The sequence below is a fragment of the Stegostoma tigrinum genome, chromosome 28 (assembly GCF_030684315.1).
Source record: "Stegostoma tigrinum isolate sSteTig4 chromosome 28, sSteTig4.hap1, whole genome shotgun sequence".
Lineage (NCBI taxonomy): Eukaryota > Metazoa > Chordata > Chondrichthyes > Orectolobiformes > Stegostomatidae > Stegostoma > Stegostoma tigrinum.
The window spans coordinates 13,824,656-13,839,421 of NC_081381.1; the positions used below are offsets into that span (position 1 = coordinate 13,824,656).

Sequence of the window (14,766 nt, forward strand, 5' to 3'; positions counted from 1 at the left end):
AAGATTAAAACAGCAGCTTATGTAGAGATTTCTATGCCTAAACTCTGACAAATTCCACACCCCCACCCCTCACCAACCCCACTGCAAAGGCTTCATTTTCTGATACAACTGGAGGGATTATAATGAATGCAGATGAACTCATCTGTATATCCATTGTAGTCTTATTACATTACAAGCGCAGGCTGAAAAAGCATTCACTACTGTTCACAACCAGCACTGCTTCAATTTTATTTTACACCATTTACCCAGCTCGTTGATTCTGTTCATCTCCTCCGATGGGGTGATGACCTCTGTGCTCTGACCCTGCCCTTCGACGATCCTAAGCTCCTCCAATGAGAGCCCAGAACGTGACATTACAATAGAAGAAACGTCACTCTGTGAATAAAAATGAAGAACGAAATGGGAAATCACAATAACTCTGGTGACTAGGCTTGTATCTACTTTAATGTACACAAACGTGTGGGGGCTGTTTAGAAACAACATTACACTTACCTCTCTGTAGTTCTCATCATCAAATGAGATTTTAGCAGTGCCAGACTGACGTACACCAGATCCATAGTCTGGTGCCTCCTCATCAGCTAGGAGAGAGAGAGAAAAACAAAATTCAACATGAATTCAAAACAAATTTGAGTTAAGCAAGACCCTTGTATAAAATGTTGGTGCTAGAACTCTACAAAGTCAACAGTGATTTGTTTTTGCAACTTCAGAGCCTGTCAAATCATAACACAAGATGTTTGCAGCAGCGTGTGTTCATTGTGAACTGATTTGCCATTGTTCTTAATCATCTCAAAGTAATGCACATTTGGTTGCATTACAAATAAACTCACGCAATTTATTTACATGGCTTGAATCATTACAGACTTTACAGAACTTTTCAATACACAAGCAATCCTAGCTGGAAGCACTATGTTTCATGTCTTCTGACAAAGGAATCTTTTATGGACTCTCATGGTCACAATCAAGCACTGTACAAGGATCAGTGATCAGACAAACTTAATCAAACACTACAAGCTCTCCAACTTATTGATAGTTAAATCCACCAGAAAGATACAATGACTTTTGCTGGCCATAAAGTTGACAGTGCATAGTGTGAGAACATTCCTGCTTTAGAATAATGTCTCATGATACTTGCCTGCCAGCAAGTCCAAACTAGAGGAAAGGTGATTCCGAGGAAGGGTCTCCAGCCCCAAAATGTTAACTTTGATTTTTTTTCACAGATTCTGTCAGACCTGCTGACCTTTTCCAGAAACTTCTGTTTTTGTTCAAGTCCAAACTAGATGGGATCACACTGAGGAACCTAAGCTTATTAACTTGCCTATTTACATAATTATAATGGGCTGGGAGAAACGGAACAATGTCAGTACAGTACTGTCTTGGAAGGCTATGTGAACAAGTCTTCATAATTTGACACACTCTGCTGTCGACAGAACGTACATTTTATTGAATTCTTGTGAAGCTGTGCAGTGCAACACAAGGCTTAACATGACAAGAGGAAAATTCTCTTTGCAGTTAGGCATGTGTCAGTAATATCACAACTGCACTGCACAAGGGAAACATGTTCCACTTCAGGGAATAAAAGTAGACTTGCATTAATTTGACCCGTTAAGTTATAGGGGGGGAAAAAAAAACAAAATTAAGTCATTACATTTGGATAAACAGTTGAAAGGACTGACTTATCTAGCAATCTACACAAATGTGTTATGCTTTCGATTCACAGTAATGGCATAATTAGAGCTTGGTGTTGCCCTGTCAGCCAAGTTATTAATAAAGAGGAATGTTAACCTTGACAATGTGAAACCCACCTGTGATGGCCTGTACGCCCACTCTGAGGAAGCCTCTGACCTCTCCCTTCTCACTAACGATGGCGATTCTGTGAACGAGGGGCACTGGATACAGCAAATTGCTGAGGTACACAAATGCCCTGTGAACAAAGAAAGAAAGCGGACAAAAAAAGACTGCAATTTAGATAAGTGTTTAAAGATTGTGTTCACAATAACTGACAGTAGGGATGTGCAGATATCTTCAGAATGTGTCAGTTTTAAAAACTGAAACAGGTAAGTCCAGGTAAATGGATATCAGAATCTACGACAACTAGGATCCAGTTTAAGTTCCAATTAATCATTTTATTTATTTCTACTGCATGAAATGTCATTCAAGAGTTTACTTTGTTAAAAATCATTCTTGCATGGGGAATGACAAAGCCAGCATTTGTCATCCTGCAAATGAGTGGCTTGCTCAGCCAGAGGCTAATTAAGAATGAAGTGCATTGCTGTACATCTGAAGTCACATTGCAGGGCAGCCAAGATAAAGGAGGGAAGATGTGCTGACCTGAAGATAACTAGTGAATCAAATGGGTTTCTACAACGAGGAATGATAGATTCCTAATCAACATTACTGAGGCGAGCTTCATGCTCCAGTTTTAATGATGAATTTAAATACCAGCTACTGTGCTGGGATTCAAAACCATGTCCCTAGAGCATTAATCTGGGCATCTTGATCAGTCACTCCATGACTTCACCACTACAGCAATATCACTACAATTTCTTGTCAAAAACGTTTGAGAATTTGCTAGAAAGACACCAGAGTTGTTTATTAAATGACTTGAGATATTGCTGGAAATAGTGTTACAGTGAGACAAACACATTGGTATTTTAGTTTTGAAAGAAGACAGCTACGAAGGTCATTAATACTGCTATGAATTTTTATTTATTTGCATTTTTAAGAGGTCCATCAGTCATGTTTGAAGCTGAACCATGATCTATTTTCACTTAACAATCGGAATTAAAGATGTCATCTCCTATCCATAAAGGCAACGTGTTCACTGCTTTACGTGTTCATATCAAACCATCCAAAGTTTTACACAGAATCTGATTTGATTTGCCAAGGTTTGTCTACTGATTTAAAAAAACTCCTGTTTATCTCTGATAGTTCTGCCATTATCTAGTTATAAATAAAACCCAATACCTAGTGAAAATAGTAATGCAAAATTAATGCACAATAATAATCTTGATACTGCAGCTACAAAGCACCTTTGCCTCCCTATGGGTATTTGGGATTTCTGATGACAACAATTTAGCAGATCCTGTGGCGAATGCAACACAGTAAGTTGCTGACTAGTGTAAAGTGTCTGTTGTTTTGTTCCACATCCCACAGTAACCCAACTAACTGGGGAACACAATTAGACGATTCCGTATTCATCTAGAATAAACAAATATTTTATGTTTTGCATTTTAATTTGGAAGGACTTCTCAGAATCTGCAAAAAAAGCGGCTCTTAAAAATAAGATTTGGTGATACTGTGGGCAATCTGGTGGAATTAACAGTCCAAACTTTAAACTGGGATGTCTGCAAATCCCTACTCTTCAGATAGGCATGGCTATGAAATACTAATTACAATTACGGTCTATTAAACCACCCACCAACTCCATCCTTAATGCTCCAAATGTACTTGTTTAACAACAATGCATCTCCCAGTTCTGAGCGAGGGCGCGCGCGACAGAGAGGGAGGGGGGAAACAATGCTGTACACTGAAAACTAAACATGAAAGGTGAATCATAATCGGACTGAAGTAAACACAAAAGTTATAAAAACAGGTAAAATTATGGAAAACAGCTAAAACTATGAAGGTTAAAAATAATGAGACAAAATAAAACCTAAAACAGAACAAAAATCACATGAGCCTTATTCAGTCTGCTTTGAGCCAGTAACCAATCTTACTACAAAAAGGTTACTGTAAAAAAATATAAAACAAGCAAAACAGCGCTAATGTTTACATTCGAATAATCAGAAATAATCCAAAAGTTTGGCAGGAATAATTAGTATTAGTTGCGGCATTTACCAGCACAACTATACTTTTAGTAAGGAATGGCAAAAAGAACTAAAATAAAGATACAACAGCTGCAATCTTTAAGTAATTAAAACATGTAGTCTATTGACAATCAGTATCAAAATCTTAGTGTTTATCCAGCAGGATCAGTCAGAAGCCCTTGGACCACTGGTCGAGTGAAATGTCATCGGAGATTTAGAATGCAGTAATCTTGTTCTACCTTGCACTATTTCCCAACACAAGTTCTGTTCAATAAGCATTTCTTTTCTTTTTTATTTACAGAGTATACCTTAAAAATTTCGGGAGAAAAAAAATATGGCTGAGGTGCCTGAGACAGCAAACAGAACAAAGTCATTTTTATCAGACACAGTTTGAAACTCCTCACAACATGTACGCTTAACGTGCCTTTCTGTAAGCAGACTGAAGAGGTTGAAACAATATCAGTGGTAAGATTGGTGAGGCAAAAAAAATGGCATGTTGACAAAACAAATTCCAAACCAAACAATCTTCCAAATAAAACTCTGAATCAAAGTAAAAGTTACAGCCAAATAGTAAGGGAATGTTGTATTAGGAACACGAAACTATGTAGTTTGAGGACACAAGACAAAATTATTTATTTTTAAAAGAAGTTAATCAAAAATGTGAAATTGTCATACAGTCCCAGCATGCCATGGGAGACAACTAAAGGGACGAGCTCTTTAACTGACAAAAGCAAGTACATTGCAGTATTTATGCAGCAGAGTCCGCTTATTATATTTCATGTCACCAACAGCATTCCAAAAATCCATTCTGGAATATTTTTTCTGGCTCAGATCATAACATTGCAGACTGTGGGATATAAAATCTACAGAACCACCTAAAGGTAAATAAATGTGCAACAAGTATCAATTCCTTTGGGCAATTTAGCAATGTGTTGCCAAAACTAAAGCTGCACTTCAGTAAATTACATGAGCGTCGGTAAGCCCTTACAGTGCAGGTGGTGGCTATTTGGCCGATGAACTTCATGCCAGTTCTGTGCAGCGACCCAGTCCGTCTTATTGTTCCATCCTATGCCCATTGCCTTTATCTATCTCTGGTGCCTCTTGAAATCATTGATCATCTTTACTTCCATCACCTTCACAGCCCATGGTTACTCATCGTGGTGCCTCTTGCTTAAAATCTTAATGTGGTTCCACTACTACTTGCGTCGTTTCATGGGTACAGCTTTCCTTTTGCTACCTTTTCGGAACCTATAACAATCTTCGGCAGCTGCCCTCAACTTTGCTTCAAGTAGAGCAATCCCAGTCTCTCCAACCCAACACTGTGACCAGAAATTCCTCACCTTGGCACCATGTTGAGGACCTCCATATACTTCTGCAAGTGTGGAACCAGGGTGGGATGATAGGGAAAGTAAACATTTTGAATCCCTGACCGGTTTAGCTTTATTTTTATAACCCCACTATTCAACACCTTCCATTTCAATTTCCTGCAGGAGTAAGGACTAAACATAATCCTTCACATTTAATGTAATTTTTCCTGGCAACATGACAAAAATAATAAAGGTGTGCTGCATAAATTTGCAACAGAATTACATCATATTTTCTCACCAACCGTCTCATCATTCCATCTACGTCCCTCATCTGGTTTCACTTGCTGCACTATCTGCACAGTATATTTAGTTTAGCTCATGGAATTAGATTGAGGATTTGTACATGCAACATCTGGTTTGTGCTAATCAGCCAACAGGCAAATCTTTGGAGATATCTGCCCCAGAGGGCTGTCTGGACTCAGTTACTGAGCACATTCAATGCACTTAAACATCATCTTTCCAGGGTTTGCGCAGGAAAATTGCATTCAAAACGATGATCAACCCTGATCTTACTGAACAGTAGGGCAAGTCCTGAAGTACTGAATGGTCATGTCCTGTTCCCGACTTCTCTTGCCCTTAAATAGCTGTCCGAGAACAGCAGTGTCATAACTGAAAAGGCATTTCCATTACTATTTCCATGTTTCACTCCCATGTTAGATCATTAAAACATGCTTCATATCCTGCCACTTACACCTTCACTGTTGCATGATCTCAGAGTGTTTTGGCTGTTTCTTTGTTTTCCAAATGATCACAGCTGGCATCAGCACTTCACGTACTCGACCCACATCACAGGCCTGTCAATGACGCAGAGTGCTCAAGCAAAAGGGGGAGCAGTGCATTTTGAATCACAAGAAAGAATCAAATGCAAAACCGTACTTGGCTGCAGGAGAATGAGATTAAATGCTTAAATCCACTTTCAGCACAAGTGCAGCGCAAGTCCAAATGGAATTCACACACTTACCACTGAACCCAAAAATTTACATTAGAAAAATCAATTTTATGAATCTGTTTTGATTTAATGACAGAAACTTATAAATATGGAGGTGCCGGAATGGCATTCACCCAACCATACTTCCCTAATTTGTTGTTTTGAAGGCATTTTCTTATCTGCAGTATAGTGATAGCTTCTTCAGCACTAGGGTACAGTTTTACATTTGGCCAATTTAAGGCAGTCAAAACGTTCTCCAATCGGACAGGGGAACTGCTGACAATAAAGTATTCATGGCAAGATTAGTTGGACATGAAATCAATATTTAAGAAAAAAAAAATGTTTCTAATCAGTCTGTTAAGAGGTATCATGACACACCTCTGCAGCAGGTGGGCTTGAACTCAGGCCTCCTCACTCAGAGGTAGAAATGCTACCACTGCGCCACAGCAGTCTCATACTTTGAGATCATGTTAAATGTCCTCATTAGGAACACGTGCATCAGTTTCCAGATAAATGGTTGTGGTAATTATAATTTGAAAGTGAAGCAGATTCATTAAAGAGAAACTCTTAATTCCATGAGCTGAACAGTTTGATAGAACAAGGCAAGAATGCTTTCTGTACATTGTCAAATACTGAGACTTTGCTGCCGCAAATTGTAGGGTTTTCAATGAAAAGAGCTAGTCCCTTCTCACTGTTCTCCAAAGAACCTCACCAACCTTCCCACTAAAATGAACCAGGGGGACCGGTCATAAAACGGATCGTGCCCATCTCCGAAGATGTCTGATCCCTCTTCATTGCCAAGGTCTGAGCTAGTATCGTCCACAAAGGCCTCGTCATCCAGGTCCTCAATTTCATCCTGCTGCTCATCAGCAAGCTCGGTGATGTCAGAGTCGGCTGTGGAGAAGGTGGGCGAGGGTGTGCGATCGGCAATGTGCTCATTCACACAGCCATGGAAGATTGGGGAACTGGAGTACAGTTAATGGCAAGAAAGGGTTATTTTCCAATGTCCAGGCCAACTTGACTTCAGGAGAAAAATGGGTGTTAATGATTATTTCAATCTCTTCAAGTTAGAAATTAAAACAGCATGTTTGATCTTTTATATTTCATTTGCTCTAATGAAAAAACAACAGAAAGTCAGGGCAATTAAAAAGTTGAGGCACACCATAACGAAACATATCCTGTTTTAAGTTCCTTGCTCTCAATTTACCCAAATTCATTTATGTATCAATTGGCCTGCAACATAATTGGAAAAACCTTGACTCTATATTCTGGGAGCAGACCCTCCAAATTTGGAATGTAAACAAAGAATTACTTTGAATTTATATAGCTAGGGCAAGCCATAGTGCTTCACACTCAAACAATAAGTGATTAACTTCAAAAGTAATTATGTAGGCAATTTATGCACAGCAAGAGCCAATGAGAATGAAATAACTGACTGGTTGGTTGGTTGGATTCTCGGGATTACTGGTTGAAGGATAGAGGAAGGGAGGGGGGTTAGGTGAAAAAAAGCGCAATCTAAAGGGTTGGAAGGGTGGATGATCGAACAAGCGAACAGGAAGGCAAAAGGGACAGGGGACAAGTGCCTGCAGCCATGATTCAGGCACCCAGCAGGAAAAGTTGCCTGTCCACAGCCAGGGAAAGGGATCTCTTACAAAGCAAGAGATCAACTTGAACAGGGATATGAGGAGAACTAGTTATTATGACCACATGAGAACCAGAAAAACAGAGTGCACCATTGAGAGAGCATCAGGAGGTAGTCACTAACTTAAGGAAAATGGTCTCATGGGTTTTTAAGACATTAGATTAATACTTGAGCCTCTTGCTAATCAATCCAAAAACTAAAAACATGGTTGATGGGCTGGTTTGCCTGGTCTGGCACCAGCACCTGGACAGGAAAGAGTTTTATGGGAACAGAGCTAAGAAACTATCAGGAACAATGGATCGGACTGTAGAAACATTCTTAAGTTCAGAGGGAAACAGATCCAGGTGGAAAATGTAATAAAACATTCAAGTAGTTCCAAGGGCTCCGGTGGCACAGTGGTGGTGCCTCTATTTCTGAACCAGGAGGCCTGGGTTCAAGCCCCACCTGCTCCAGAGGTGCTGTAGTGATTGAAATGAGGTTGGCCAGGTGGGTCTCATTGAATACAAGTCCTCTAATTGGTCCAGGTTAACAATCCCAATCTGGGAGTTGTGGCTGACAAACGTAAACAGGAGTGTCAAGGGTTCTCCTCACTCTAGGGACCGGCTCTGAGCTGGCTGGTCAGAGTCTATGTACTGTGCACATGTGAATAAAGGGTGGCTTGGTGATGAGCTACCAGCCTCAGTGGAGTTATTTCAGGCATGCAACAACATCCAAAGGAAAGAAAAAGAAAGAAATGCTGAGTCATCCAATCAAGATACAGGAGGGAGGATTGGAATATTTTCTAAACAGCGAGAGGTTAGATATTGTGGAGAACCCAAAGACTTTGGATGACCTTGTACACAAATCACTTAAAGGTAATGCAAAAGTACAAGTTGTAATCAAATGCTAATGTTGGCTTATAAATTCCACAAGGTTGGAATGGAAAGAGAAGAAAAAAATATAAAAAGCTGGCAATCTGAAATAAAAACAAAAGTGTTGAAGAAACTCAGCAGGTCTGGAAGTACCTGTGGAGACAGAAGCAGAATAAATATCGGAGTTGAGTATGTCGCTTCTTTGAAGCTAGATAAGAAGATATGTCCAGTTGTAGAGGTTTTGTTAGGGTCTATACAGAGACCTGTGCTTAATTCAAGGCCAAGTGTTCTCAGGAAGTGTGTGTGTGTTCGCTTTGGAAGGGGCATACCTGGAGCTTTACTGAAACTGCGGGGGCTGAAAGGGCTGATTATCATGAAGATGGTTAGGAAACATGACACATGTATATGCTAATATTTAGAGAGTTAAGAGTGTTTAAGATAATAGAAGGAGTCAATAGGATTGACTCAGATGAGCTACTTCCTTTAATGAGTGAATCCAGAGTAAGATTGCACAGCATAAAATTGTGCAGGGAGAGGGGGTTTTTATTTCTTTTTCCTCTATGCATTTGTGGGATGTGGGCATTGCTGACTGGCCAGCATTTCTTGCCCATCCCTACTTGCCCTTGAGAAAGTGGTTGTGAGCTGCCTTCTTGGACTGCTGCATTCATCCTGCTGTGGATTGACCCACAATGCTATTAGGGAGAGAAAATTCCAGGATTTTGACCAGGCGACTGAAGGAATGGCAGTCTATTTCCAAGTCGGGATGGTGAGAGACTTAGAGGGGAATTGGAGGTGATGTTCCCACATGTCTGCTGCCCTTGTCCTTCTAGATGGAAGTGGTCACGGGTCTGGAAGGTGCTGTCTGAGGATCTTTGGTGAATTTCTACAATGCATCTTGTAGATAATACACACTGTGCTACTGAGCATCAGTGAAGGGCAATTGTGGAACTCAACCCACCAAGTGGCTGAGGACTCTGGTAGAGTGATTAAGGTTGAGGCTGACAACGTTACTGGATGAGATCATTCTTTATGGATAAACAGGTAGGTTGAGATATAGGTCCACTATAGTCTAATGAAGCAAAGCAAACTCATGCTAAATAGCCAACAGCTGATTTGCAGAAGGGAGAGGATGCAAGGAGCGAGAAGGACAGAGGGAGAAGCTACCTTCTCTCCGTCATGCATATTTTGGTCAGAAACTTGGAGAATTTTGTGAAAGCAACATGTTTCATTGCGGTGCCCTGCCCAAATAATCATGCGACTGGGTACCACTCTACCCACTGACCCTGTATTTAGTTTGAGTTCATTCCTCACCAGTCATGGATTGTCAAGAAAGCTGCCCAGATGTGTCACTCAGGAGCACTCAGACAGACCAAGGAATTTGTAAACTACATATTTGCTCCACATTTTAACAGGAGAGAAAGGATGTTTGAAGCAACAGGTTCCCAAAAATATTCTTCCAAGCTCTGCAGCTTGTTTGTAAATTAATCAAGGTCACCAGCACTTCAGCAGGCACATATGTTATTAATGCAGCTCTGAGCTGTTGGGACATTGGAAACTTTAGAAACCTTTAACTCAACTTTAGCAGCTGGTTAATCCTTCGGCATCAGCAGCAGCTCAGCAAATGTCTGTTGCAAATGACCGACAACTCATAAGTCTATATACGGCAAAAACATGATCCACCTATAAAAGCACTAGGATTTCTTTTTGGACAAACATTCATCACAAAAACCATCAAAATTCTTAGTTTTAACCCCTTTCCTCTCTCCTCCAACACCCCCCCCCCCCCCCCAAAAATTTCCTTTGTTTGATGTTGTTCGGGTTATCCCCAACCTGAAAGGAAATTCGACTATATGTGAAGAGTCCTTCCCAGCCAAAAACTAAGACAAAATCATTGGTTAATGCTGCAAATACCTGCCCCACAATTTTTCAATTTCCATAAAAAGTTGACAGAAAATGCAAGGCAACAAGCTTGATTTTTAAATACCGTGTAGATGACTGGAAAATTGCAAGTGCTTAAGTGGAGAAAAAGAAATTACAGAACAATCAGTGGATACATTAGAATGACAAGGTACCCATTTCAAGATTCAACTGACACCATGAATGGCAAAAGTAAAATGCATCTGAACCCCTGAAAGAAGACTACTATCCCCCAAATCACTTGCTCACCATCTTCATTTTTTTCAAGTATTCAAATTTTGGCAGCTGATAGCTAGAGGATTCTGCATTTGATCTTCAGTCAATTTCAGTGATCCCAGTGGAAATGGTTCTGCAAATGCCCTGCATACTCTTTCAATGGAATAACACAATAGATTGGTAATGAATTGATGCTTCTTGACCAATCTTTGCGAGCAATATGCTGTCAAAAACATAAGGGTAATTTGCAATAGGGCACAGCTGTTATGCCCCTGCAGTCAAATAATCTTTCATGTCCACAGTGAGTGAGGCAAGGTGATGCACCTTTGGGGAGTTTGAGAGGGTGAATTTATTTGCGTGCGTGTGTTGGTGAGGGTGGGACTGGAGACAATGAAATTTAACAGGAAAATAATTTTGAGCACCTATTTGATCTTTTTACTGACTTCATGCAGACATGTCGGTGCTGCTCTGAAGCCTAGCATTTACCATGGCAGTTGGGGATAGGCAATGAGATGGTGGCATGCTACCATTTGTTAACTGATTGACTTGCTTAGCCATCCAAGTATTAACTGTATTGCTGTAGGTCAGGAATTACAAAGAAATCTGACTTGGTCAGGATAGCAGTTTTTCTTCCCATAAGGCATAAATGAGTCAGACAAGGTTTTTCTAACAATCAGCTTGTTTCATACTCATCACACTAGATTTCATTTCAGAAATACATTATTAACTGATAATGCACTTCTGTAGTGGCTGAGGTGGGATCTGAACCTGGGGCTCCGGATCATTACTCCAGACCTGTGCGTTACTAGTTTTGTAACATTAACACCAATGCAGCGATAGAACATTAGCATTGTGGTTAAGCGGCTGGTTTTATCCTGTGATCCAATGTCTACCAGAACCTGGGATGAGATGCATTTACTCCACATCCTTGCAGAGCACTATAATGAAAATGAATCCCGTCTGCAAACTACCATCGTCGAGAGCGGTAATCCCACTTCTCCAAAACATATTTCTCCTTTCCGGCTAACCAGAATGCACCACGTAGCTGAATGTTTCAAAAGCGGCAAATTTTGTTACAAACTTAAATGATAATCCGTAGTTCACTCACAGAATAATTATCAGCGTAAGTTATAAATAGACGCAAGAACTTAGTCATTTTACTTTCATTACATCAATCACCAAGCCTTTGCACCTCAATGCTGAAAGGAAAATTGATTGGAAATGTTAAATTTTTCCTTAAATACAACTGGGAACTAAACTAAACAAGTTGAGTCACGTTTTAGGCTGCATATCGTGCACTTATGGATTATATAGGAATGCCTGTTTCTGCTATTGCCCAACGGACATGATGTGAAACAGAGTATGGGAATAGCTGCACTGCAGACAGAAGGTTTATGATAATCCTCTGATAGAAGTATCTCTTTCAAGAGTTGATCAACATCGAAGCCAGAGCAAGACTCAGTTTTGCAGCTGTCAGTGCCAAATGGCTTTGATATAAAGGAAAGACACCAACATACCTTCCTACGAGCTTAAACCAATGGAAGCGGTCGTAAAACGGGTCACTGCCTGTCATTATGGTTTCGCTGTCATCTTGTGTGGCAGAGGCCATCTCTCCAGCACGATCATACATTTCACGCATTAGCTCCAATCTCTGCCTGCACAGACAAAGCACACTTGTATAGAACATGGTTAAAGCATTGCAAGAGTAATCTGAGTTTTCCTTCCCTCCTAAGATATTGGCAACTCAAGGTTCAGCTAAATGTACATATTCTCAAATGTTGCTCAACTAACGCACAGGAAGATAATGTGTCTACATTTTTCTCCCTTGCAAGTATCAGTGCGAATTGGGCCAATGCATACTGAAGATACAGAACTCTTCAATACACACAACACACAACACACACCAGGTTCAAGAACAGCTTCTTCCCTGCCATTATTAAACTGCTGAATGGACTCTCAACTTCAAATAATGTTGATCTTGCTTCACACACTTCCTGTGCAGTGTAACCTGTATGTCTCACCTTGTCTGAACACTCTATGACCTGTATGTCCTTGCTTACTCTGATCTGCCTCTATTGCTCACAGACAAAGCTTTGCACTGTTACTTAGGTACATGTGACAACAAAATATCAAATCAATTTATTTAAAAAGTGTACACCACAAGCCATAGCCAGCAGCTCACTGACAGACACACTCAGCTGTGTAATGGACATTCTGTAGCACACAGCAGCAGGAATGGTTCTCTCCTTTCTCCAGGGAGACAAAGCACAGCAGAAAAACAAGAAATGGGCACAGATGAGGTAGTTGCCAAGGGAGAACGTGATACGAAATTGCGATTCAGTCTGTTTAGCTCGCAACACCAATCTTTTGTTTAGGGATTTGGAATTACACAAGACAACTAAAGAAACGAAAGGAAATTAACATTAAAATGGGGGCAGAGCATGAAAAACATGGTGTTTACTTGGCATGCTTTCCTCAGTACTCTAAAACTGCATAGTAACTCAATATGGTTGTTCAAGTTCCTTATTTCAGTTGGTGAACAAATTCTTCCATAGAACTGACAGTTTTAAAAATGAAACAAAGATGATGAAATGAATGCAAGGATATAATTACTTCTGTTCACACAGCATCTTCTTTCATTTTTGGGTTCTCAAGACAATTCGTCAACACTCCTCATTTCTATGTTATACTAATGGCATACTGAAGATAAAGTAATTTCATGCTGGATCACATCCTGACTGTATTTAAGGAAATAAGTTTGATCTATTAATTATCATTGTGTAGGGTGCCAGCAATTGGAAGCTAAATTTTGGAGAGGAAGCTGTTGCAAACTTCTCGGTGGCAGACAATGACCTAGCCATTGTGCATACTGCATGGTCTCACAGCCAGCCAGCCCAGCACTGTGTAATTTCACTACTTCCATGTGCGCTATCAAGCAACCTTATCCTCTCCAAATGTCAGTTCCCAACTGCATGTGTGCTGGATCAAACTGGAATTAATGGATATAACTTCCTTTGTTAACTACAGTTGTCTTGGAGAAGGGGATGTGACCCAGTATGAAATTATTTTATCTTCAGTGTGCCATTGGTATAGCAGTAGAGAGAAAGATGCTACAGCTGTATCTGCTGCAATGTGGCTGATCGTTAAATATTCTGAAACAACACTCGGGTCAAGGGCACGCAAGGATGTGCAATGAATGTTGGCTTTGTCAATGACAACCATGTCCCACGAAAAGAAAGAGAGAAGTGAATCCATGTGTCACATTAAGACCACATCAATAGTAGTTTGGTGGTTTAAAAAAAAAGTTGAAAATTACTGAAAAAACACAATATTTAAACAGGGCTGGCAATTAACTGTTAATCATCATTAACTGGTGCATTATCCACAGCAATGCCTCTAGAGTTCATTTGCCAATCATTCAGTAATTGTCTCACTATAAGTATTACTTTCTCCTCATTTTCATATTCCGTACAAATTTTTTGCAAGAGCGCATAACGAAAAGGTTTGACAAACATCTGTCTTTCTTTCAGCACTATTTCACCATTAAATAGAGAAAGATTAGGAAATCCCCCAATTATGACATCATGATGCATTGTGGAAATACCTTCCAGAAATTTATCATGAATGCAGTCTAGGAAATATAGTTTAAGGTGGAGAAGGAAGGTCTCTCACTCAGGTTGTAAAATAGGATATTGTCAAATGTAACACAAACAGCATGCCAGAAGATTCAGCAAGCACTTAAGCAAACCTTACTTGAGTTTTTCCAAGGACCAATAATGTGTTGCACCATTCTTCAGATCTTGTACCTCCACTGCAACAACGGTTCTTGGGAATTGCTGAACTTCACGATCTGATTCAGCCTCAGCAGGGAGTAATTCAGGTGGAAGAGGGGAGTACAGAGTGTCTGTGAGCAACACAAACTGGAATTGCACCTGGACACAGTGTGGCAGGGTGGAAGTGGGGGGGGAGGGAAGAAAAATCAATTATAAAACCACCAGCAGTCAATATCCTCACATCTTCTTCGGCAAATCAGTAAGCA

The 14,766-nt window shown here is 40.2% G+C and overlaps 1 protein-coding gene across 25 annotated transcripts in view; it reads right to left on the reverse strand.

Moving 5' to 3' along the window:
* Nucleotides 1–14,766, reverse strand: part of kif1b (kinesin family member 1B) — a 215,086-nt gene that overhangs the window by 50,112 nt on the left and 150,208 nt on the right. For 16 of the 25 annotated variants that reach the window (XM_048561058.2, XM_048561044.2, XM_048561057.2 and 13 more), the window contains 6 exons: nt 14,481–14,659; nt 12,245–12,382; nt 6,818–7,066; nt 1,803–1,921; nt 493–578; nt 246–375 (listed from right to left, as the gene is read on the reverse strand). In XM_048561058.2, the coding sequence (XP_048417015.1) occupies nt 246–375; nt 493–578; nt 1,803–1,921; nt 6,818–7,066; nt 12,245–12,382; nt 14,481–14,659 (901 nt within the window). The remainder of the gene's footprint in view (nt 1–245; nt 376–492; nt 579–1,802; nt 1,922–6,817; nt 7,067–12,244; nt 12,383–14,480; nt 14,660–14,766) is intronic. The other 9 variants (XM_048561066.2, XM_048561060.2, XM_059638097.1 and 6 more) reach the window with 1 other exon arrangement.